The sequence below is a fragment of the Lepidochelys kempii genome, chromosome 1, assembly GCF_965140265.1.
Source record: "Lepidochelys kempii isolate rLepKem1 chromosome 1, rLepKem1.hap2, whole genome shotgun sequence".
NCBI lineage: Eukaryota > Metazoa > Chordata > Testudines > Cheloniidae > Lepidochelys > Lepidochelys kempii.
The window spans coordinates 21,605,240-21,631,567 of NC_133256.1; the positions used below are offsets into that span (position 1 = coordinate 21,605,240).

At 45.6% G+C, this 26,328-nt stretch overlaps 1 protein-coding gene across 2 annotated transcripts in view; it reads right to left on the reverse strand.

Moving 5' to 3' along the window:
• The window catches only part of ME3 (malic enzyme 3), a 183,756-nt gene that overhangs the window by 24,073 nt on the left and 133,355 nt on the right, over positions 1–26,328 (reverse strand). For both annotated transcript variants that reach the window (XM_073336628.1, XM_073336618.1), the window contains one exon: positions 3,448–3,557. In XM_073336628.1, coding sequence (XP_073192729.1) covers positions 3,448–3,557 — 110 coding nt within the window. The remainder of the gene's footprint in view (positions 1–3,447; positions 3,558–26,328) is intronic.

Genomic DNA, 26,328 nt, shown 5'->3' on the forward strand with positions numbered 1-26,328 from the left:
GTGTGCTGGTTGCACAAAAATTTCAGCGGTGTAAGCCAGGCCACCCACATTGAAGTCCACAGAAAGACTTCTATTGGTTTTGATGGCACTGGATCATCACACACTTCAGTGCACAGTGAACGAGGCACGTGGCCATGTAGCTTTAGCCTTGGCATGAGGAAGGGCTCTGATGGGCTTCTGCTTAATTCAACAGGTGCTTTCCTCTATATAGTGATGAGGCAGAAACGTACGGAGCCCTGTCTCAATAGTGCACAACACTTATCCCACTGCAGGAGTTCTGAATTGTCTCCTCTCTCTTCCCCATTGTCTGTGGGTCAGGGATGTACACAAACCACAGAAGGGTAGGATATTCCCGTTGCCTCTCTATCCTGCTGCTTAGCACATCCCTGACTTTTCAACGGGGTGAGGGAACAGTCAAAAAATAATCCCTTGTAGCTGAAATCCCAGCTGCTGCCCCATGAATGAACCGAGACCAGGCTGGGAAAGCAGTGATGTCATCTCCCCCAGGGAGAAATGAGGAGCAGTCCCTGAATGGGGAACTCCCACACAGCAGGGCATTGTGAGCCAGCCCCTGCCTCAGGCCTGGGCTAATGGGTTTCATAATAAAAACAATCACCTCTTCCCAGTCTGTGATACATACATGGCAAACTTCCCACTCCCCATTAGCAGGCCGGCCAGGGCAGGAGAAGGGTTTTTATCCTCGAAGTCACTCTCACTGTGTTGTGTTAGGATGCTCTCTGAAGGAAGTCAGTATTGTTAACCAAACAACGGTGGGAATTCATCTTTCAGGAGATGGTGTCTTTTCTCTCAGCCACCCAGGGGCAAAGAAAGGGAGGCCGAAGGGATTCTGAGAGGTGGGATTTATACATTCTTCACACACCTTCAGTATGGGCGTTCGTCAGACCTGCTCAGCCTCTCGGATTCCTGTTTGGCTGGATCTCCACTACAGAGACTAAATCGGGACAACCCTGCGGTGTAGATGCGGCCTACTCCAATGGAATGGGGTTTTCCACGGCTGTACTGCCTCCCCAAACGATGGTAGTTATGGTGACAGCAGCACTCTTCTGTCAACATAGCTTTGTCTACACTGGGGGTAGCATAGAGATGTGGTTTTTTTCACACCCCTGCCTGACACAGCTATACCAACCTAACTCTTACGTGTTTACCAGGCCTTAGATTCATATCCACTTACTGATGGTGAATTTCCCCTGTGACTTTGGCCAAGAAGCTTGAACTGGTGCAACTCTAGCCTGGTTGCACCATTTTAGCTAACAGCGTGTTTTTAAATCTGATTTTGTTAAACCCGTGCAAACCCCTGTATGGACACTGTTAAGTTAAATACATATAAGTAGAATTCAGGTTGAAGTAAATCTATTCCTTAATGACTTGAGCTAAACTGAAGCAAGAGTGTCTACGCACAGGGCTGAGCACTGGTTTAACTAAATCATTTAAAACCCGATTTAAGTTAAATTGGCACAACTTTGAAATGTAGACAAGGCCTGAGATACAAAGGGATCAGAAGAAAGGCAGGAAAAGCAGAAAACAGGAGGGTATGAATTAAAGTCAGACTCCCCCTACTTTATCCCACACCTGCGCTACACCTCTGTGGTATACAGGTTATCCTGGCTTAGACTCAGTGGCCAAATTCAGAAGGGATGGGTAAGGGGATGAGAATTACAAGACAGTATGAGTCCAAGTGAGTGTAACTGAATGTAGAGAGGCCTAGAAGAAGCTTCCTGCGACGCATTCACACACACTTCTGGACTTGTCCTCCCCACCTTTTGCTGTCTGACATACAATTAAAAGCCAACCTCATAAACCCACAAGACAATGGTTAGCTTCCCTGACTCAGCTCATGGCTACCCAAATGATTAATGAGCAGTGGTTTCCTTATCTGCTACAATGTAACCAGCCCCAGCTGTGTGCTTTGTTGTAGGGGAGATCAGGAAGTTTGGAAAGCGGGCAGTGTCTATTGCGTTAGCATGTGGGGATTTTTGCCTATGAGCCAATTTCCTAAGGTCCAGATCTTCAAAGATGCACATGTGCAACTGCACGTGCCTAACTGAGGGGACCAGCCAATACCTGTGTGCTGGCAGAACCCCGCTGGGCCACCCCCAAATCCTGCTGTCCTTCGCAGTGGAACCACACCAGCAGTGCTGCCAGGGGGTGCCCTGGCGAGTTAGACCCAGAGTTTGCTCCCAGGCACTCAACTGTGGGGTCTCCTCAGAGACGGTGTTAATCCTCTCCCTAGATGGACTCTCCCCACCATCTGCCCTGTCCCCCAGTCTCAGAGCTACCATGTCCTTTTCATCTCCTTCCTCTCTTCCCTCACACTGACAGTCACCAAATCCTGCCCCTTTTCCCTTTGCAAATCTCAAAAAAATCTGCCTAACCCTCTCTAGCCCCCTCACCAAAATCCCTTGTCTGGGCCACAATTTTCTCCTTTGCGCTCTGTCTAGATACTTATCACCACAGCATCTGAGCCCTCTCCTCTGGCTTACTGATCTCTCCCCCATCCCCCAGACACCCATCTCACCCCTCTTCAGTCCATTCCCCCTGTGCTCCAACCAAGCCCATTAATCTCTTTACTAGCTCCACATTTCCCCCCGCAAAAAAAAAAACAATAAAAAAAAATCAAACTTTAAGCTTTGTCCTGGCTCTCAAGGCCTTGCAAAATTTGGCTCCCACTTCCTGGTCTGTTCTTACCTCCTTCCTCTGTCCTCTTAACTCCACTCAAGCTGCATGGACCTACCATCCCCTTTTGTGTCCTTCTCCTACTCTTTGTCACTTGGACTTCTTCCCCTTTACTCCACGTCTCTCTTTCCCAGTCTGACATGTCTCCACCAAATCCCTCCTCAGAACATGCTTCTTCCAGGATGACTGCTCATTCTACCTCTCTCTCCCATACACCTTCATCCCCCAAAGTCCCTCGGGGGCCTGATTGCTCTTGGACCTTCATGGCTGCGAAGGACCTGTTAGACAGCATTGCAGGATGTTGCTGGAAGGAGTGTGTACATAGATACCTCTGGGAAGCACCTTGTGTAGGGACAGGCCTTGTGCGAAACTGGTACTGGCATTTCCTTTCACTCTTTTTCAGAGACAGCATTTGAAGACTAAAAGCCCTACATAACTGCGAAGTATAATTTTTATTGTCTCAACCAGAATGCAGAAAATTAAGTCAACTCTCTGAACTAACTAAAACACTGGGAGAGCATACATGGTACATTTTATCGCAGTGACAACTGCTGCAGAAATTTGCACAGCAGCTAGGTTACTGGAAATGGCAGGCACGCTTTTTAAAATACATTTCTGTGCTTTTGTTTACATTGTTATTGCTTGATATAAGCGCTATCAGGCTCAGTGGAAATTTGAGCTCAGTCTATTTAATGGCCTTGTGAACTCAGTTGCATTTCCCTGTGAATCGGTCAGGATTTCACAGGCACTTACCCTGAATGTCATCGTTGAATGTACAATATCTGTTGCGGTATTTGTTGAGAAGACGGAAAGCGTTGGCATTGGCAAAATCTTCAAACTGGATCAAGCAATTCATGCCATACCTGTAGTTTAAAGGACAATCAGAAGTGAATAAAAACCTCCACAACACAGGAAGAGTAGTATATATCTGCCAAAATTTTTTTATTAAGACAACATGGCTGTATGTACAGAAAATATATACAGAAAAAAGACTAGTAGAGATAACCATCCAAGGAAGTGGTACATTGAGAGTGCCTATGTTAGACATCAAAATCATCTACTCTAATCAGCGGGTTTGTCTCCACTTATCGGGAGATTGACATGCGGCGATTGATCCACCAGGGGTCGATTTAGCGGGTCTAGATCGACTGCTGATCGCTCTCCCATTGACTCCAGTACTCCACCAGAAAGAGAAGCATAAGGTAAATCACTGCAATAGCATAAGGTAAGTAGACACTGCAATAAGTCAACCTAAGGTACGTCGATTCCAGCTATGTTATTCATGTAGCTGGAGTTGCATAACTTAGGTCGACTTAGCCCCATAGTGTCAACCTGCCCAGAGACTTTGCTGCTACGCTAGGGAAATGTACTTTAATTTGCACCGCAACATCTGAGTATCTCAATATGTTCCAGAAATGACAATGAGTTAAGCGTCACAACGTCACACCTGGAGATAGAGAAATTTTCAAGTGGAGGAAACTGAGGCACAGAAAAATTAGGTGACTTCCCAAGGTCACATAGGGAGTCAGTACAGAGATAATTGGACCCTGACTTGCTGACTCTGTCCATGCCTGTGTTTTAAGCATGAGATTATCCTTCCCATTTGTACTGATTATACAGAAGGAATTATGGCTAAGGCAGAGGAAGCAGGACACATTAATTCTGTTACTTGGTCTGTCACTGATTTGTCACATAATCTAGGGCAAATCACTTAACCGCTCCATACCTCAGTTTCCCCATGGGGACAACAATACTTCTCTAACAAGGGTATTCTGAGTATCAGTGCATTCATGTTTGTGACTGTGCAAGATCCCCAGAGGGAGGGCACTACAGAAGGACTAAGTAGTAGTATTACAAAGTCCCATCCATAGGGACATTGAATATGTATTTGGGATAATATTAAATATTGAACTGACCAATTTTCAAAGGAGAGTTTGCATACAAATCTTAGAAAGGTAAGGAAATCAACTTTTGCGCTTGATTCAGTTTATTTCTTTAGAAAGACAGTACCCTGCCTACAAAATAAATATCAGTTAAAAGGACACCATCAAGAGTCCACTTGAAATCTAGGTGCTTGAAAGAAATGAGTTCAAAGCTCTTTGCACCACTGCATGTACCAGCCTCTGATCCCCCTACCATTGTGTGATTTGACAACTACATTCTCCTACATTCAGAAATGTTCCTCTCTCCCACGTTGCACTGAGGAAGATTGAAACACAAACAACAGGTTATACAAAAAACACAAAGTAAACAAATTAGAGGAAAATAGTTCTCTTCCCCTAATCTCTTTCTGTTACAGTCATGCTAGCTGTTACTTGTAGATAATTTTTTTCCAGACAGCAGTATGATTTCAGATTTATGTGCTCTTTAAACTTTCAACAGTCATCTGACTCCTGTCTTCATTGCTAAACTAGTAAAATAAGAGAGAAAGTGATAACTATCACCAGCCAACGGCAGGAGCATGAGGAATGAGCAATGCAGCGATTAGCAACCTCAGTGCTATAGTTATGTCAAAAGAGGGTAAATGGCTATTGCGCTATTATAAAAATGACCCTCTCTGGGACCTTAAACAATGCAAAGGCAGCACTGCCATTCATACCTCCCAGCCAGTCTCTCCCTTTTGCCATTGACATTTGACATGAAAAAGTGGGACACCGATGCTTTAAACTAGAAAGTGATACCAGGCAAATCATGCTTTGTTTAAAAGCCAAGAGTACAGCCATCAAAAGCTCCATTCACAACTCTCCGAGTGGCTAGGCTCAGGCGCTCTCAGAGTGTCCCAGATTTTTTTTTTGCTACTTTCAATTTCTACCATGTCTGTCGGCAAGGAGACAATGACAAGCCCATTTATTGTCCCTATTTAGTACTCCGTCATGAGAAATTTAATCAGGCTGGTCAGACATGTTTTATAAACCATCTGGCCTCTCTAAGAGTCAGCCCTGCCAACTTTCTCTCTCCCCGCTTCTCCTGCCCCTCAAGAGATATAGGGTAACATTTGTCAAAAAGTGCGTAAGTGACTTAGGCACCTGCACCCCATTTCTAAAGTGACTTAGGCACCTAGAAGCCTAAGGCACATTAACTTTCAGTGAGACTGAGGCTCCTAAGCACCTACATTTCTTTTGAAAAATTCATTTGCAGTCAGTCCCCTTTTCCACTGGTCTTTTTCTTCCTCTTTTTAGTTCAATACACAGAACTGATCTACAAAAAGCATTGTCCTGTTCTCCATGTCGGTGTTTTTTTTAAACACCCCCGAATGACATAAATTATACTACAAAAGTGGCAGTGCATGGCAAGCCCCTAGTGCATGGCAAGTTGGGGTGTAAATCGACAGTGCTCCTAGCTTGCTGGGCACTAACTGGTTGTGTGGACTCTGCTACCAGGCAGTAAAAGTTCTGTTATGTGCTTTGGGGTACTGCTTGTGGTATATTGAAAACTGTAAAAATCACAAGCTGCCACTCTATACCCTTGCAGGCTAGCGGGCTCTGTAGGGAAGAATCAGTTTGTAGGCAGTAAGCTAGGTGAGTTGTGCCACTCTATTTTTAGGGAGCAGCCTGCTTTGTTTCTCTCTGTTTTGGGGCTCTTGTGTTTTCTGCATTCTAAGCAACAAAGAAGAGTTATGTTGCCATCTTCCAGCAAGAGCATTTTATGTTTTTATCTAATGTTTCTGGGTGTTGCTGAAACATAACACTGCTAGTTCATCAAAGCACACCAGAGACCTTTTAGTGCACAGTAGCAGGGTCCACACAACCAGTTAGTGTGCAGCAAGCTACTGCGCTGTAGATTCACACCTTGATTTGCCATACACTAAGGCTCTGTGTAAACAAGCCCTAAGTCACTAGTTGGCAGAGCAACAAAGCAAGTCCACATTTCAGATACCTGGTCCTGTGTAATGGTTGTAGTTGGAGATCATATATCAGGACTGGGTTCTATTCCTATCATTTACACTGACTCACTGTGTGACCTTGGGCAAGTCACCCAGACCAACATTTTCTTCCATGGTTGGCTACATCTAGACACCTATTTAGGAATAGACTTTTCCCTGGTGCTTGGCACTGTACAATCCGAGCGCCTCACAGAGAACAGCAGATTTCTCCTCACAACACTGCTGCAAAGGAGGGAAGCATTATTATCCCCCTTTTACAGATGAGCAATTGAGCACAGAGCAATTAAGTGAGTTGCTTCAGGTCACACAGGGAGCCTGCTCATGGCCTTAGCCACAAGACCATCCTTCATAGAATCATAGAATCATAGAATATCAGGATTGGAAGGGACCTCAGGAGGTCATCTAGTCCAACCCCCTGCTCAAAAGCAGGACCCATACCCAATTAAATCATCCCAGCCAGGGCTTTGTCAAGCCTGACCTTAAAAACTTCTAAGGAAGGAGATTCCACCACCTCCCTAGGCAACGCATTCCAGTGTTTCACCACCCTCCTAGTGAAAAAGTTTTTCCTAATATCCAACCTGAACCTCCCCCACTGCAACTTGAGACCATTACTCCTTGTCCTGTCCTCTTCCACCACTGAGAATAGTCTAGAACCATCCTCTCTGGAACTACCTCTCAGGTAGTTGAAAGCAGCTATCAAATCCCCCCTCATTCTTCTCTTCTGCAGACTAAACAATCCCAGTTCCCTCAGCCTCTCCTCATAAGTCATGTGTTCCAGACCCCTAATCATTTTTGTTGCCCTTCGCTGGACTCTCTCCAATTTATCCACATCCTTCTTGTAGTGTGGGGCCCAAAACTGGACACAGTACTCCAGATGAGGCCTCACCAATGTCGAATAGAGGAGGATGATCACGTCCCTCGATCTGCTCGCTATGCCCCTACTTATACATCCCAAAATGCCATTGGCCTTCTTGGCAACAAGGGCACACTGCTGGCTCATATCCAGCTTCCTTTCACAAAAATCTGTATTATTAGTTGTAGTGGCATAACGGGCTAGGAGCTTTCCAAACAGAAGGGAAGGTCCCAGTCCCTGCCTTATGCAGCTCACAATCTAATGAGAGACAGACATTTTCAGAGGTGCTGGACACCCACCGCTCCCAGGAATTACAGCTGGGGTGGGGGGGGCTAAGCACTTCTGAAAATCACGCCGAGGGTGCCTCAGATCAGTCCTCCCAAAACAGAAGCAACCAAACCTAGGGGCTGCTTTTGAAAGAATTGTCCTTACTGTCTAGAGCAGGGGTGGGGACCCTACGGCCTGTGGGCCGGATCCAGCCCCTTGCTCATTTTAATCTGTTTTGCGGGCCACACATGTCCAACTCATCCACTGGGGAGAGGGAGAGGGACTCAGGGCTTCCCCCACCATGGCAGGGCGAGCCAGTCCTCATGGAGGGGTGCCGAGTTTCGGCTCCCCACCGTGGGGCTGGAGCCGCGAGCGCTGGCTCGCCCCACTGTGGGGGGAAGCCCCGAGCCTCTGAGCCCCCCCAGCAGGTGAGTTGAACGTGTATGGCCCACCACTGATGTTTTCAGCGGTCAATGGCCCCTGACACAATATTTCCTGAACATCCTCCTCCCTCTCCCACTCCCTTTATCATACCTCTTTATCACATCATCCAAAGGGCTGTGGACTCCATCCCTGGGAATGGCTGGAGAATGCATATTCTATTCTGTTCTCTTTGCGTTCTTAAACTGTGCACCCATCACCGTGGTTTCATATATTCTTAGATGTTAAGTCAGAAGGAATCATTAGATCATCTAGACTAACCTCCTGTATAGCCCAGGCCATAACCTTACACCCAGCTGTCCTTGTACTGAGCCCAAGGGTGTATGTTTGGCTAACACAGACTTTCCAGAAAGGTATCCAGTCTTGATTTGAAGACATCAGGAGACGGAGAATCCAACACTTCCCTTTGCAGTTTGTTCCCCAGTGGTTTGTCACCCAAATTTGTGCCTTATTTCTCGTTTGTATTTGCATGGATTCAGTTGCCAGCCACTGGCTTTTGTTTTCTCTTTTCCACTAAATTGAAGAGCCCTTTAATACCCAGTGTTTTCTCCCCATGAAGGTACTCATACGCTGTAATCAAGTTGCCTCTCAAGCTTCTTTTTGATAAAATAAACAGATTGAGAGCTTTAAGCATCTCACTATAAGGCGTTTCCTCCAGCCCTCAAATTATTTGTGTGGCTCTTTTCTGCACCCTCTCCAATTTGTCAATATTCTTTTTAAAATGTGGACACCAGAACTGTAATCAGTATTATAGTTATTTGTATTATCGTATTGCCTGGTAGATGCTGTACAAACACAGAACAAAAAGACAGGCCCTAACCCAATAGGCTTACAATCTAAATAATAGAATCATAGAATCATAGAATATCAGGGTTGGAAGGGACCCCAGAAGGTCATCTAGTCCAACCCCCTGCTCGAAGCAGGACCAATTCCCAGTTAAATCATCCCAGCCAGGGCTTTGTCAAGCCTGACCTTAAAAACCTCTAAGGAAGGAGATTCTACCACCTCCCTAGGTAACGCATTCCAGTGTTTCACCACCCTCTTAGTGAAAAAGTTTTTCCTAATATCCAATCTAAACCTCCCCCACTGCAACTTGAGAACTCCTCGTTCTGTCATCTGCTATCATTGAGAACAGTCTAGAGCCATCCTCTTTGAAACCCCCTTTCAGGTAGTTGAAAGCAGCTATCAAATCCCCCCTCATTCTTCTCTTCTGCAGGCTAAACAATCCCAGCTCCCTCAGCCTCTCCTCATAAGTCATGTGTTCCAGTCCCCTAATCATTTTTGTTGCCCTTCGCTGGACTCTCTCCAATTTATCCACATCCTTCTTGAAGTGTGGGGCCCAAAACTGGACACAGTACTCCAGATGAGGCCTCACCAATGTCGAATAGAGGGGAACGATCACATCCCTCGATCTGCTCGCTATGCCCCTACTTATACATCCCAAAATGCCATTGGCCTTCTTGGCAACAAGGGCACACTGCTGACTCATATCCAGCTTCTCGTCCACTGTCACCCCTAGGTCCTTTTCCGCAGAACTGCTGCCTAGCCATTCGGTCCCTAGTCTGTAGCTGTGCATTGGGTTCTTCCGTCCTAAGTGCAGGACCCTGCACTTATCCTTATTGAACCTCATCAGATTTCTTTTGGCCCAATCCTCCAATTTGTCTAGGTCCTTCTGTATCCCATCCCTCCCCTCCAGCGTATCTACCACTCCTCCCAGTTTAGTATCATCCGCAAATTTGCTGAGAGTGCAATCCACACCATCCTCCAGATCATTTATGAAGATATTGAACAAAACCAGCCCCAGGACCGACCCTTGGGACACTCCACTTGATACCGGCTGCCAACTAGACATGGAGCCATTGATCACTACCCGTTGAGCCCGACAATCTAGCCAGCTTTCTACCCACCTTATAGTGCATTCATCCAGCCCATACTTCCTTAACTTGCTGACAAGAATACTGTGGGAGACCATGTCAAAAGCTTTGCTAAAGTCAAGAAACAATACATCCACTGCTTTCCCTTCATCCACAAAACCAGTAATCTCATCATAAAAGGCGATTAGATTAGTCAGGCACGACCTTCCCTTAGTGAATCCATGCTGGCTGTTCCTGAAAACTTTCCTCTCATGCAAGTGCTTCAGGATTGATTCTTTGAGGACCTGCTCCATGATTTTTCCAGGGACTGAGGTGAGGCTGACTGGCCTGTAGTTCCCAGGATCCTCCTTCTTCCCTTTTTTAAAGATTGGCACTACATTAGCCTTTTTCCAGTCATCCGGGACTTCTCCCGTTCGCCACGAGTTTTCAAAGATAATGGCCAATGGCTCTGCAATCACAGCCGCCAATTCCTTCAGCACTCTCGGATGCAACTCGTCTGGCCCCATGGACTTGTGCACGTCCAGCTTTTCTAAATAGTCCCTAACCACCTCTATCTCCACAGAGGGCTGGCCATCTCTTCCCCATTTTGTGATGCCCAGCGCAGTAGTCTGGGAGCTGACCTTGTTAGTGAAAACAGAGGCAAAAAAAGCATTGAGTACATTAGCTTTTTCCACATCCTCTGTCACTAGGTTGCCTCCCTCATTCAGTAAGGGGCCCACACATTCCTTGGCTTTCTTCTTGTTGCCAACATACCTGAAGAAACCATTGTTGTTACTCTTGACATCTCTGGCTAGCTGCAGCTCCAGGTGCGATTTGGCCCTCCTGATATCATTCCTACATGCCCGAGCAATATTTTTATACTCTTCCCTGGTCATATGTCCAACCTTCCACTTCTTGTAAGCTTCTTTTTTATGTTTAAGATCTGCTAGGATTTCACCATTAAGCCAAGCTGGTCACCTGCCATATTTACTATTCTTTCGACACATCGGGATGGTTTGTCCCTGTAACCTCAACAGGGATTCCTTGAAATACAGCCAGCTCTCCTGGACTCCTTTCCCCTTCAAGCTAGTCCCCCAGGGACTAAATAAATAAATACTAAATAACAAGACAAGACAGCAGATGGATACAGAAACAAACGGGGGAGTACAAAGAAACAAGGAGACAATATTGGTCAGCAAGCATGACAGCCAGTGGTCTCAGCACACCAGCAGCCTAATCATTAAGTTTTTTGTATTCTACTATCAATTTCACCAAAGAGGCAAAATAACCTGCCTCCTCACTACTCCCTTCTTTATGCACCCAAAAATCACATTGGCTCTTTTTGCCACAGCTTCAACCTGGGAGCTCACATTCAGTTGTTTGACCACAATGACCCCTAAATCCTTTCTAATATCTGGGTGCCTTCCATCAGTGCGGCGACACAACCAGCATCCACGGTGTCTAGCCTTTCCTCCTCTCTCCAAGAGGAAAGGGGTGTGGATTATTAAAAAACTGCTTTAATAATTGTTTTTATTGGGCTGTCCACAGCTGGACATGGAGGGGCATTTACCCTATCGAAGACAGAGTCGTCTCTGGAGCTGTAGAACCCAGCAGAACTTCTATAGGCTGATGGACCCATCAGGCCTTACTGTAGTAAACCAGCTATTTCTAATCTAATTTTGCTCTTCTCTTTGGCGTGATGTGCTTTAGCTCTGCTCCAGGTACAGAGTGCTCCACATTACCATTATAATCACCTCTCCCCCTCCCTCCCCGCAAATGTTAGAGCTTAAGGTTAGAGTTTCAAAGGAGCTGAAGGGCTTTGAATTTCAACAGCAATGAACTGCCTTAGACTTGCCTAAAATATTTAGCTGGATGAAACTAGTTTTCATACCACTTATAAAATGGTTTGTATAATTATAGCTAAATGGGACAAAGCAGAACAACAATGGGAAAATACATTGTGTAAACACTGAGTGAAGCACAAACAAGGAAAGAGCTTGACACCCATTTCTAACAGGACACATTCTTTTCCTTGCCCCATAAGGTTTCAAAGGGTCGGAGACCATGTGGTTTCAACTGAATACCTTGCTAATCTTTTTAATTCCCTTCCTAGAGGCCACCAATCTGCTGCCAATTATTTGGGAGTTGCATTAGTATATTTTGGCGATGGAGCTGTTACAAGTTCCATGCACTTTTAATCTTTTCACATCATTAATTCTGCAAGCTAGGGAGGAAATATCTAATATCACAATTCCTCCAAAACACTGACCACTGACCAATGCCCCTCCCCACTAAATGTGAAGCTTCCCAAATTTCTCTCCTCCACTAAAGCTTGACAGCTAAAAGGAGTACTCTGGGTTCCCATGGAATATGTTAAAGAAATGAATAACATGGCAAGTATCTGGCAAATATAATTCTCTTATCGTTTATCTGCCAAGTGAGTGGCTTTGCACTTGCAAGGGAAAAAGTGATGATCAGCAAAATGCCACATCACCTTTAACATGTGCTGACATTCGCCAGGGCTGAAAAAAACACCACAATTGGACTGTGTGTTAGGTCTCCTCTTGGCGCAATTCAACCTCAAATACTACACAAACAATGGGATCAGCAAATCTTTAACTAGGCATGCCTGGTATTTTGCTCTAAAAATTGCAAGCTATTTCCATTAAAATCAGTCTGATCTCTGAATTAACATTAATTGGTTAGCAAAAATGGTGTTCTTGCACAGCAATAATTTGTGCAACCAGCACTTCAAACATCACAATCGTGGGAAGGTCTCTATGACTATGGGATCATATTTTCATGAGGATTAATTACTCCTGAACAATTTCTTTTCTGTGTCAGGCACATAAATCTTTTCCTACCACACACATTCCTCTCCAATAGTAGGCAGATGTGATGATAGGGGGAAATTGTCTATGTACAGCTTATGAATTCTGTTTGAGACTGAGGGGCTGGTTATGAGCATCTGAGCCAGACTGCAGCCTCCATTTTGAATGTGCAGTTTGTTTACTTTCTCTGTTGTCCTTTTACCTCCATGTTGAACTGGAAGTCCAAGGGGTAGTAAAACAATAACACAGGGTTGTTAGCTTAAGTGCTCTCCCACTGAAATGGAATCATTCCAGACAGCAGGCTGGCTCCTATCCAGAAGGATCAGTTTACCCAGGTGGGTTAGTAACTAAGTAATAGATTAGCTGGTAGAGGATTCTGATCACCTGATGGGGCTGATCAGAGAGTCACTTGACAAAGGGGCTGCTGGGACCCCATTCGAAAATATTTCTGGCTGTGACGATCCCCCTCCATCCCATGCCACCCTTACTTCTGCATTGCTGCTGGTGGTAGCGCGGCCTTCAGAGCTGGGCACCTGGCCAGCAGCCGCCACTCTCGCAACCCCTCCCACAATAGTCTTGCGACTCCCTTTTGGGTCAGGACCCCCAGTCTGAGAAACATTGGACTACAGGTTATAAAAGAGAGGGTCTCTCAGCAGCCATTTGAGAGAGAGGGGGATTGATTGGTTGATTGATTTATTCCATATTCTGGAAGAGAAGCCATGTGCAGAAGGGATGAGGAAGGATCCTGACTTCCTGAGAGGATTCTGGCCTACTCCCAAAGAACTCTCTTGAGTGGTGAGGAAACTGAGGCAAGGAAATTTGTTTTGGTGTGTTTATTATTTTGCATATTTCTATATATTTCTTGTGCTACCAGGGTAAAAAGCAATTGGGTTCTAGAATTCTGGGCAAAGTCTGCCTGTCAGCTTTCACGGTCACATAGCCCTGAAGAGGTAAACTCTAAACCAGAAGTCTCACACCGTCGGTGGGATTCTGGGGAACACGCAAGAGCTGCTAAGGAGGCTTGAGGGAGATGGCATAGAGTATTGGATCGTGGGTTTCCCACTGCGAAGAGGGGTATTAGACGTGAGGTCTGCTCCTGGTTTGTGTGCCTAGAGGCCCAAACCCAGGGACAGCACCTGAGCTCTGCCCAGCCCCAGCAAGCTCACACATGCAATTCAGCAGTCTGGTGAGTGTCCAACAGGGGGCGCTTGATCCTATCTCCTTCCATCTATTTTTATCTTTAACAAACATTCCCTGAGGACAGTGCAAAGAGAGTATGATGCTCCATAAATATTTCATTTCTCTCTATGTCCCTTCAAGTATGGCAGGATAGTGATGGATCGCTGAATCTTTTTTCACCAAGGTATTTTTGAAGGTTCAGAATGGAATCAATATTGCCAACCCCAAATGTTCAAAAATTATGAGTCTGCCCCTCCCACGCCCACAATCATGAGATTTTAAAAATATTTTCTTTTCATTTGCCTTCTGGTTTGTGAGATTTCGGGCACCCTTAGGTCACATTTTCAAGCTTTTTATCTGTAACCACGAGGGCTAGAAACTCAAGAACAATAATGATATCTGAGATTCTCACATACTCACAGGATTCCAGGAACTGGGTCTTTACATAAAACATCCAATATTGCAATACTTGCAGTAAAATTACGATAGCTGGCACCATTGGAATGATCTTCAAGGACAACTACTATGCTGAGACTTTCAGAGGATTTTAAGGGATTTAGATACTCAAATCCCACTGAAATTAAATGAGAGTTAGACACGTAGTTTACTGGGGCTGCTTTGAAAATCTCATCATTAATGTTTACTGCTCCTTCCTAGCAATACGTTTGCGGCTTTGTTTAATCAGGTCCATCCCAAGCCTGGTCACAATTCTGAGGGTGTTTTCAACACAAATTAGTTTATTTGTGTTTGTCAGAATTTCTGAGGAAAAAATCTCCATTGCCTGACCCGCTCTCTTCTGCTAACCTTGTGAGAGCCCCAGGTGAGATATGACTGCAAGCATCCATGACTTGCTTTATTGTCTGCAGGTGCAGGATGCCTGTAAGAAAAGCAGCTGCCAAATGAGCAGTGTAAGGATTTTGAGGACCTGCTCTATTATATTTCAGCACTCTTAAGTTTATGACAACAACCAAGAACAGCCAGGGAGAGAGCACCTGCAGCAGCTTCTAGTTAGAAGAGAGTCCTCAGGTCGGTCCAGCTGGCATGTTACCAGCTCTCATACGGCCATTCCAGACCCCCACCTCCCCACTTATGGCTCCCAGTCTGAGGAAGGGTTGGGAACCAGCTACACAGAGTCACATTAGGACTGAGTGTTTTCCAGCAGGGGAAAGGCAAGGTGAGTTAGGACAGGCTCCTTCCAGGAATCTCACTCTACCTACTATTTGTTCCTCTTTGGCATGCTCTCCTGAAGTCCATCTGAAACCCTAGGAAAATGTTCAGTGCCTAAGGAGTTAACCACCCAGAGTTTATCTACCTTTTTCGTAAAGCAAAGCTGTAGTATATACTATGTGGGATTTTGGTTTAACCTGGCTGGGGAGGCTTGAATAGATGGATGCCAGCATCCAAATTGCCTACCTCCATCCAATGGATATGCTGAGCAGATTGTTTTCCCCCCCTTCCAGTAAAATGCAGTTTTATTGCTTGACCTTCTAGTTTTGGACTCCAATATATTCCCATTCCTCTAGGGCACATTAAAGTGTGTATTTATTGGGACTATCTGCTCATGTAACTCTCTTTATGTATAGGTGCCTTTCCAGTTTGCATGAGTAATTTTCATCTTTGCTGGCTGTTAAAAGTTACTTTTTGGGAGACTGTTTTTGTGTTTCTCAGCCCTCCTTCCAAAGAGCAGAACACAGGCTTAAAGGAATTCAGGCACCTTAGGACACAAATGTAGGTATGAGTAGCAAAAAAAAAAAAAAAAAAAAGGGTTTACAAACACTTATATTAAACACATTTTTCATTTAAAAATATTTTTAAAAATGGGCAGTTTTGGAGTTGCAGCTGAAACACTGCAGGACTGGTTTAGTGCATGAGAACTGGGCAATTATACTGATTGCAAATCGACAAGGCTGGTTTCAGGTGCACATTTTTAAAGTCCATGCTCGGGGCTCTGTATGAACTTCTGCACATGTGCAAAACACCTGATGTGCACACACATCTAGGCTGTGTGGGTGGGCAAAGCTGTGTGAATTCACAACTTGGGTACAAATCAAATGCAGAAAATAAGTGTATGAGGACTTCTGAACATAGCTACAAGAAAGAGCTGTACAGTCCAGAGCTTGTGCACCACTGGGCAAGTCTGATTAAGTGCTGGCAATCTCAAAGCATGGTCAGGGTAAAAGATCAGAAGGTAGAAGTGATCTGAGTGCTCATAGAACAAGCCCAGGTGTGTCTATTTCCAGAGCGTGCTGTAAACCCCAGCTATTTGGCAAAGCCTTCTCACAACGGCAGGAGCCCACGGACTATGGGAATGGCATGGGGCTTAAAACAATTCCAAGTTTAAGCAGCAAACTCATGGATGGCAGGAGCAGAGGCTACTAAGGACTAAACCCTAATGAATTCTTCATTCTGTGCTCACCAGCTAGAGATTTTGGTGAGGAGCACTCTGCAAACTTTGCCATCAGTATGACTTTTATTTCTCAGCCTAAAGCAGATCATACATGCCAAGTCGCCTCCTATCCATCCATTCATTCCTTGAATGCTTATAGAGACCTCACTGTTATAGTATGCAAACACAGAAGAGGATGAGGTTCTCTCTCTCTCTTCCCCCAACGCCATCAAGAAGCAGGCTTATGATTTGTTTAGTTTTTTTATGAATCAGTGAGATTGAGGGTGCTAAAGCCTGGGCAAAGAGGCAGGTTTTGCATTTGGCTCTTTAAGTGCAGCAAGGTCCAGTGGTCACTCTTCTCTGTTCTGGTAGCGAGTTCCATGTTCCTGGTCCAGCTCCTGTCTCCCATGGTCACAAGCCTCCTCCTATTGGTTGAGTGAACCACTGTTCTGGTGGAATGCAGCTGTTGCGGGAGGTCCTGCTTGCAGCGGATGAGACTGTCTCTCCGGTAACCAGGACTGATGCCATGCACATCTAGTTAGTTTATACCACATTACACAAATGTCTAGCAGTTATAAGAGTTGAATGGGTCTATGTTTTTCCCAGAGTTCTGTTCACTCATGCTAAGCTACATCCCACAATCCCTTGCAATAGTACAATTCAGCATATGGCATAAGCAGATAGAAAACATGTCAAAATCAAGATTCATTCATTCTATGTTTTAGTACAAGTTAGGAAGGTAGTTTCATGGGCTAGTGCCTGGAATGCTAGTATCCAAAACAATGACAAGGAAGGGAGCACACCTTTTGTGTAAGGTGAATTTAACAATACTGCACAAGATGGCTTCCTGGAAACTGGTATCGTACTGAGCTTTCTTCCCAGACTATGCTAGTATTGACTTTAAGCAATAAATCTGACTACTTGCTACTTTTTCTAGATAAAGAGAATTGCAATAGTCCAGCCTAGAGGTTAGAAATATGTGCATCACTATGGCCAGGTCTGCAAGCAACGGGATTGGATCCAAACTTCTAGCGTGTTTTTCCTCACCTTAACTAACTGGGTGTTCAAGCACAGAATCTACAAGGACCTCACACTAGTCTACAGAATTATGTGGGTGATGGCTTCAGAGGAGGTTACGCAAGAACCTCCAGCCTGAAAGAAAATGTGCCAAAATGATAGGTGTCAAGAGGACAAGGTGTTGGGAGGATAATGTGTGTGTGTTTGGGGGTGTGTACAGGTGTTGGTTCACTTCTTGTGGGAATCACAGAAGAAACAAATCTCTAGAAGGGACCTGAATGCAGAGAATGCATCCATTTCTATCCTCCATCACTCCTAAAAGCTCTGAAGCTGGTGTTTTACTGCCATTGCTCCAAAAATGGCACTGAGGCCTAGGAACAGGAAGCTCTATAACCTGTTCAATCTGTCTGGTTTTACACAGGCCATAATAAAAGCTAGATAATAATAGCGCTCGTGCATCTGCATTTGACCAAAGGACCATAGGGTTTCAGCACCATTCCTAGAGTTTGTTCTGCCATTTCTACAATAGAAAACACAAGTCTGCAAGCGACTAACCATGTGATCTTATTGTTGTTATCCTTGTCCTTCCTCACTCCTTACTCTTACACATAGCATCATGTCTAAAATTAAATTGCAAGCTCTTTGAGGTAGGGACTGTGTTCTGGTCTTTACTGGCCCTACATAAATAACAAGCTATGGTCCAAATTCTGGTTTCATGACTCGCATTAAGCAGTATATCTTCTTCCACACTTAGCCCCACTGAAATAATAGATTCTGAGCCCAGAACCTGTAGTCCATTATGATCATCTAGTCTGACCTCTTGCATGACACAGACCAAAGAACCTCAGCCAGTAACTTCTGCATCCATAGACACGTTGAGCGAGCTGCTATTCAGGGTGAGGAAGGGTATAAGAATCTGGCTCCTATTCCATAGTTTCATGTTTTTCTAAGCAAAGGCAACAGTGCAAGTCTGTTTTAACAATTAACCCCCCAAAACTTTAGGAAGTTGCTCTGCTTCTCAGGAGACAGATATTAGGTGGGCCTCTGTAAGGATTTGTGTTTTGTCTCTCATTGTGTTATTTTCCACTGCTGCTATCAACAAAGCTTCACCGATGCGTTGGACAAAGCTAACAAGAAGGACACAGAAAACAAGATCTTTACGGATGCACTCTCTTCTCTCTCTGAAGATAGGGATGCACGTCTCTCTTGGAATGTGCTCACAAGAAGACGTGTGAATCCCTGAAGCAGCAGGCAGATGTTTTGCTGATGAAGTTGCTTTCAGTTCCTCCAGCAGAGAACTTTCTTTGTAATTTCCTAAACACTTTGACCATGCAGCCTGGCTCTTTTATCCACATTTGCATGTATCTCATCAACTTCTTCCAGGCTCATTATAGGTCACACGATCATGGGGAAAAAATTCTATGAAGCAATGCTCTGAGAAGCACCTGACTGGATAATGTAAGTCAAACCTTAAAGGGCCGAGTCCATGGGCTCTGTGTGATGCATTTGCTGCTCAAGGTTGACAAGGCATTTCTATTCATTGTGAGCAGAAAGCATAAACTATTTCCCCAGAGGCAGGAACAAATGTTATTCAAGTTCCTTGGTGGCAAGATTCCTACAGAGGTGGTTTCCAATTCCTCCTTGAATATAACACTTCATAATAGCTCTCCAAGCCCATTATGGAAGAGAACTGCTTTACGCATTGAGTCCCCAGGCAAAGGAAGAGGTCTTTTCTCCCTTGCCCTCAACATTCCTCATCATATACTTGCCACTTTCATAATGGGAAGGCCACCTTCCAACTGCCAGCCTTGTCTGTGCCTCACAAGTGATTGGCATGTAGGCTGAAAATCCACAGATTCCTGGGCTGCAGGCACTTGGCTAGAAGTTGGCCACTGAAGAAGAGATGAACAAGATTTCCCCACCCAAAGCTCCACCCAGCACTTTGCAGGGACTGCCAGGTACCAGATTAACAGAATCCACTGGGAAAGATAAAGGCAGCAGCCCAAGAGTCTGCATTTCCCTTGCTTATGAAAGGGAGCTACCCACCAGGCTCTAGCAGCGTTGTGGTGGCTTGCCAGGCTATCCCACAGGAATGACAGAAGGTGCTGTGGGTAGAGGAAGGGCTGGGTCCAGCTGGTATGTTCTGAGAGAGAAAAAGGCAAGTCACTTCCCCCCGGTCCCTTGCAAGTCCTGGATTTCTGCTCAGGGGAGTCCAGCTGAAGAGTTGTCCATCCCCTGAGGCAAGAGTACAGGGATCAGAAAAAAATACCTTGTGCAAGCTGGAAACAGAGCAGCAGCCAGAAGCTCCAGAAGAGCAGGCACCAGCAGAATGGATCAAGTAGAGAGTTTGTGGGGGGAAAGGTGTTCATGCCCAGCCCTTTTACCAGGGTTCAGAGTCTAGGTCAAGCTTTGCTGTTGTGGATCCACTAGCTCCCTCCCGACCTGCAACTGGACCAGTAGCCCTTTGGCTGGTAGCTCAAGGGCATGTGGAGCTCCTGCCTGAGCAGGGCCACACACTAGGATTTGGCTACGGCATACAAGGGTACATCTACACTTCGATTAAACAGTTGTGGCTGGGCTGGGCCAGCTGACTCGGGCTTGCAGGGCTCGGGCTGCAGGGATCTTTACTTGCGGTGGAGGTGTTTGGGCTCGGGCTGGTGCCTGGGCTCTGGGACCCTCCCTCCCCCACCCAAGTTTTGTTTTTCCATTGTTCTCACAGCTTTACGTGCTTCTGGCCCAGGGGAGGAAACAATGGGGGCTGCAGAGAGAGAGAGCTGACAGCCTGGACAGTACGGGGGACAGGTGACAGTGCTAGTATTTGTCAACAGAGGCTGGAATGTTTGTTTGCCCATTTACATCAGACAGACATTGGGTTTAAAGAAAAAAAGTCCCTTTTATTTTTATAGCATTTGTCTAGCTAAGAGACTTCCCGTAAGAACTGACAGAGTAGAAAACAGCCTGCAATATTAAAATAAAAGCGGGCGCTAGGGTTTGTATAGCACCGAAATCCACACACAAGGTGGAGTTTTACATCTTTGCGGTGAGTCACCTGCCCTGATGGCATTATTTATCCAGCATTGACAGCTGCGAAAAGTGCTTTACAGACGTGGGAACAGTGGGAAAATTTGTTCATACCTATAAGTTTGTCTTCTCATAACAAGGAAGCCATCAGTCTGGGTTACGGACTATTGGGTGAGCCACACTCACAGGGACTCCTGGATGCAGCTCTGTGGCTGGAAGTTTTGGTGCCCAACCGCTCCTCCAGAAGAGCCCAGGAACTACACCATGAGCCCAGTATTCTGCCTCTGTCTGTGAGATGCAGCAAATTGTGCTTTATATGCAGTTTGCCTTCACTTATTCCGGAATATAGATGTAAGCAGTGTCAGGATGAGCTCCACCCTGACCTCTGGTGGTGAGGTGTGGCAAGTTGTGGAAAAGAACTTCAGGGGCCGATCTCATTTGCATAGGCACACCCACCACGCCTAGAATGAGACCATAGCTGCCCAAATGGTCACTTTGGCTGCTGGGGGATCCCCAGTGTCTCTGTTATTGGGGCAGGAAGAATAAATTGTTATTACCCTGATTATGGGAACTGTGCTTGGAACTGTACGTGGCCTTTTGTTATGATGGAGGGATTCACCATCAACTAAGTAGCACTCGCTAGGCAAGGGTCATGGGTTCCAAAACTGTGTGAATAGAGAGAGGCTGGGGACAAGTATTAATACTTGGTGGCATGGGCCCCTTGGTGAGGGCCTTACATGCTAATTGCACTTCCTCCTCTCTCCACTGTGGACTATCAGAGCTAATTTTGATTTCATTAGAAGTCTAGTTATAGGCTGCTGAGCTCACTTTGGGCTGACAGTGCACCAGCACTGGGGCTCCCCTACTATAAGCTGAATTCACTGAGTGTTGTGTTAAGTAGTGGGGGAGCCTGAAGATATATTGTGGAGCAGTTTGCGGGATGGTTGGTGAAGCACTTCGACGCGGAGCAGTGTGTGGATGGCAGGAGCTGCTTGTGGGCCGTGGAGCTGAGTGAAGGAGTTTGTGGGGTGGCGAGCGGAGCGGAGCGCAGCTGAGTGAAGGAGTTCGTGGGGCAGCTGGTGGAGCGGAGCGCAGCTGAGCGAAGGAGTTCGTGGGGCGGCTGGCGGAGCGGAGCGCAGCTGAGCGAAGGAGTTTGTGGGGCGGCTGGCGGAGTGGAGTGCCGCTATGGAGCTATGGGGCGGTCAGCTTCAGATCACGTAAGGTGCCTCTTACCCCCGTCCCATTTCCACCCAGGTTGGGAGGTAAAGCTCCGCAGATAAACTTTCGAACTCTGGGGCTGCCCTGACCAGGGACAGAGACTTTTGGGGCATTGGACTTTTGGGACTTTGGGTGATTTGGGGTTGCTGGACTCAAGAACCAAAGGGAAAAGGGCATGCCCCAATTTGCCTGGGGTGGGTTTTTTTTTGCTCATGGGTTGTGTTATGAATCCTGTTGGTGGTGTTTCCCCAACATAATGCCACATTGCTTCTCTCTGTTATTAAAAGACTTTTGCTACACTCAGACTATGTGCTTGCGAGAGGGGAAGTATTGCCTCTTGGAGGCGCCCAGCGGGGGTGGTATATATCTGTCCCAGGTCACTGGGTGGGGGCTCGAGCCGGTTTGCATTGTATTATTGGAATGGAACCCCTAGATACTGAACCCGGCCCTTGTTGCTGCCAACTCTGACGGGCAGAAGGGTTACATATATTCCATTCCAATACAGGGCAAGAGTCAGACTGGGCCCATGTCAATGTGAATCCTGGGGCTGGGCCCTAGAGGCATAAAATCTTCTGAGGAGTCAGATCAGGTTATGAAAGGGATAGTGCAGCTAAAATGAGGTACAGCACTTTCTGGGGATGCAATAGTGGTAGCATGGAGCCCTGAACACAAACCAACCCTGCCTCACGGCAGAAAACACCAAAGCCACCTGCCCTCCCTCAAGACATATCCTTCACCTAGAAAAGCTACAGTAAATCAGGTGTAGCTGTAAATGCACAGTGCCAGAAAGCCCCAGTGAAGGATAAAACTGTTGCATTCCAAATCAGTCAAGGTCATGTACGAAGTGTGAAAGCCCATTACCACAGGGCCAGCACAGCAGCAGTGGCTGAAGTTCAGCCCTTAATCAGTAACAGGACGTCGTGCGAGTGGAGCCAGGAGTACAGTATCAGTACTGCTCTCCCACACTCAGTATCAGACCCTGCTCCAAAGCAAGTCACTATGATCATGTGATGAGTCCAGCTCTTTCACTTCATCACTGGGGGCACTCAGAAAGTTCACTGGGAGGACCACAGGGGCATTCCTGTTTAGGATTCCATGGCTGATCTGTCTTGCTGTCTGTTTTGAGAGCCATGCTGCAGCTTGGTAGTTTAGAAAGGGCTGCTCTGTGCATATTTAAAGCCACTTCACTCCAATTTGAGGTGGATATGGAGGAAATTCAAGCCCCGAGCACCATGGAGGTACAGACGGGGGATATACAGCTAGCTAGCTCTCTGCGAAACTTGCACAGCAAAAACTGAAACTAAGCCAATCTGGCCTTGGTTTGAGGAGTTATTACCAACCCCCAAAAGGGGCTGGGTTCACAAAGCAGGATCCATTTATAGCTGTGGCCGAGCATCACATTGATATTTTCAGATCAATAAACTATATTAAATGTAAAGTCCAAATAAATAACACAGGGGATACTGTACTGATTATTTAGCATCATAAAAACGGCCACTGGATTTCCAGTCTGATGCATTAGAGAGCTGCTGAAACCAGAGGAACTTGTTGCAGAACATATGCCCAGCTTCCTGCAGGGCACTTGGGACCTTGTCTGTAGCTCTGCTCAAGGGTAAACTACTGGGCAGAGCTCAGGGGGGAAAAAATCTGTTTCAAACCAAAATTAAAAGAACTACTTAGAGCTACTTTCTCTCTCTTTCCATTCAAATTCCCCAGCACTTGGTCTCTGATTGTCTCCTGCACCCTGTCAAATGGAACAGGCTCATAAAAGAGACAGCTTCTGTTTTCACAATTACCCTGGTAATCAGCTGTGATGGGAAACGAAAAGGGAGAGAAGTTATGACAGCTTAACGAGGCTTCGGTGACACAATTTGCTGGAGTGTGGAAGTGCCTCTCCCAGGGCCTACACTTTGTTTGCTCAACATCTGTCAGCAAGCGAGCAAGGCTGGCTTTCACAAGGGAGGCTGGTGCTTTGGGATGGCCCATCCATCAGCACTTCTAGCCATTTGGAATCACGGTAACAGTGTTACTTTACTATGGGACTACGGAAGAGATGATGGGAGGTGGAAGTGGAGTCAGAAAGAAGGAATTCAGGAGAAAGGGAGGAGGAAAACACTTGACAATCTTTTTAAAATTCCCCAGCTCAATTCCAGATCTTGGTTAGTTTTTTTTAAAGGGAGTTTGCCAATTAAAGCACATTATTAGTGTATAGACTGAGTCTCATCACACTGCAAGGGCATCTAACTCTACACAGCACAAAGAAAATATACCCTGGCACATCAGCACCCCACACGGGTCTTTGGATTTCGAGCACAGTTTTCTCCGATATGTGGAGATTACGGGATAGTCATTCTGATAGGATCCCTGGACTCAGTGAGTGAGTTTTTATTCCAGCCTTGAAAATTTACCAGTCCAGGTGCGAAATCTACTTACTCTCCTTTTGCTCCAGTGACTGAAGATAATCTCGATATGCATATGTTACTTGCCCATCGCAAAAAAAAAAAAACCAAAAAAAAAACCATCCCACCCAACTACTTGCTGTAGGCAAGTAGCATTTTGCAAGGCTGCTTAATCCTAAATCCATGGCCTGAGCTAAGTGGGCCAAATTCTGGCTTCTACTGGGGATAATGAGAGCTGCAAATACAAGACTTTGGCCCTTAAAAAATGGGAAGTCCTTTCTTGCTTTCTAGGTGAAAGAGTAATGAATTGAAGTTTAGACACTGGGAAAATGCAGATATTTCTTCCAGCTGTTTTGAGAAGGGCCTTCATTAATAATTTGGTCTAAAAATGCCCATACATCTCATTTTATTGGCAAATACATTCGTGCTAACTGTGGAGTTACTGCTATACCCGTCCATTATTCAGTGGCTATTATGAAGCCGTGAGCCTTTGCCTCTGAGTGGAGATGCCTCCAGCCATAGCAATTGGAATCACATCTGTTTGATTTTATTCATACATTAGAACAATGAATCGTCACTCTTTCCTCCTTCCTGTGTTCTGACACATTCCACTTCCTTTACACATGTCGCTGAAGCAGTAGTTACTATCTGGGACGGGAGGTGCTCTGGCAAAAGAGCTGACCACTGATTTACATGAGAATTTAAAGGACCCTTATAAACTAGATTAAACTTTTTACATGACTAGCATGTCTCCATTTTGGAGAATTCAAGAACTGTTCTTGCAAAGCCTCTCAATATAAACCAAATTAACTTGGTTAATTAATCATTAGGGACTCAAAAAATCCCCCCAAAATAATCAGATAAGCTCTCCCCTCAGATTGTGGGTTTATTAGATGATTCTCGGATGATTCTGAGAAGTGCTATTCTCATGAATAACAAAAGCCAGAGCCCAGAGTCTAGATTTCAGGGATCAGAGCTTTTCAAATTCAAAGAAAGAAAAGGAGCACTTGTGGCACCTTAGAGACTAACCAAAGCTCATGCTCAAATAAATTGTTTAGTCTCTAAGGTGCCACAAGTACTCCTTTTCTTTTTGCGAATACAGACTAACACGGCTGTTACTCTGAAACCTGTCAAATTCAAAGGTCGCTTCACAAGTACCACTGAGGTTAGCTACAATATGACAGCACTTTCATGCACTTTCATTACCCTGAACTGTTCAGGTGGTAATCCAAGACCAAATGAATGCACTGCATTCAAGCCTGCTGAATCCAGTTCAGCCTAGAGTTACCTACTTTCCCAACACCAGGGTCTTTGCAATAAAGAATAACTATTAAAATGAGCACTAGAAGAAGTAGTAATACAATTCTATGATGCCTTGCACCCATGGTCTCAAGATACCTAATATATATGAATGGATTTGTCCTCATAATACACTTGCAAAGTAGGTATACCATTCTGGAGATAACCTCTGTGGGTCTCAGGCTGTCTAAGGGATTTGTCCTGCATTGTTGAGAGCAGAAGCCAAGGCTCTTGACCCCAGTACCTTGCTCCAATCACTAGATCACACTGCCTCGGCATGTCATTCCACATGAGAGGAGAGCTGCGTTCCATGGCTGAGTTCCCTCTGCGTTCTCCTCTGGGATTAGCCCATCTAACCCAGCCATAAGGAAACAATAGGCAGTCTTTTCCCAACAGCTAGTACAGAAGAAGCATGCTGCCCGGGGGCATATTCCCATGGGTCAGGGTGGCAGGCCAGGGCTGGCTAGCTGCGTATGTTTTGCTCTGTTCCCAAAATACATCTCGCAGTGGTGGCGAGGTTCATATCCTGCATGTTGAGCAATCTCTGCCATAGACATCACAAACAAAGACCAGAGCCAGACTAGTGATGGGAGGGAGCCATTATCGAGGTCCTTCTACTACTCATCACCATAGAAACCAAGTGCCTCAAGCTGTTGTCCCAGGACCCTGCTGAGCTCTGAATTCTCTCTCCCTGGTTCTCTTGTTGCCAGAGGAGAAGAGGAAAGTTTAGGAGACATCTTTTCTCCACTGTGTTCATTAGAGGCTGGAGTTAAAATAGAAGAGCGTGCCAACAAAAAAACAACAGTAAACACTCACACTACAATTCCCTTCACCTCTCAGTTGCTTTCAATCTCCTAAAAAAGAAAAGGAGGACTTGTGGCACCTTAGAGACTAACCAATTTATTAGAGCATAAGCTTTCGTGAGCTACAGCTCACTTCCTCAGATGCATCTGAGGAAGTGAGCTGTAGCTCACGAAAGCTTATGCT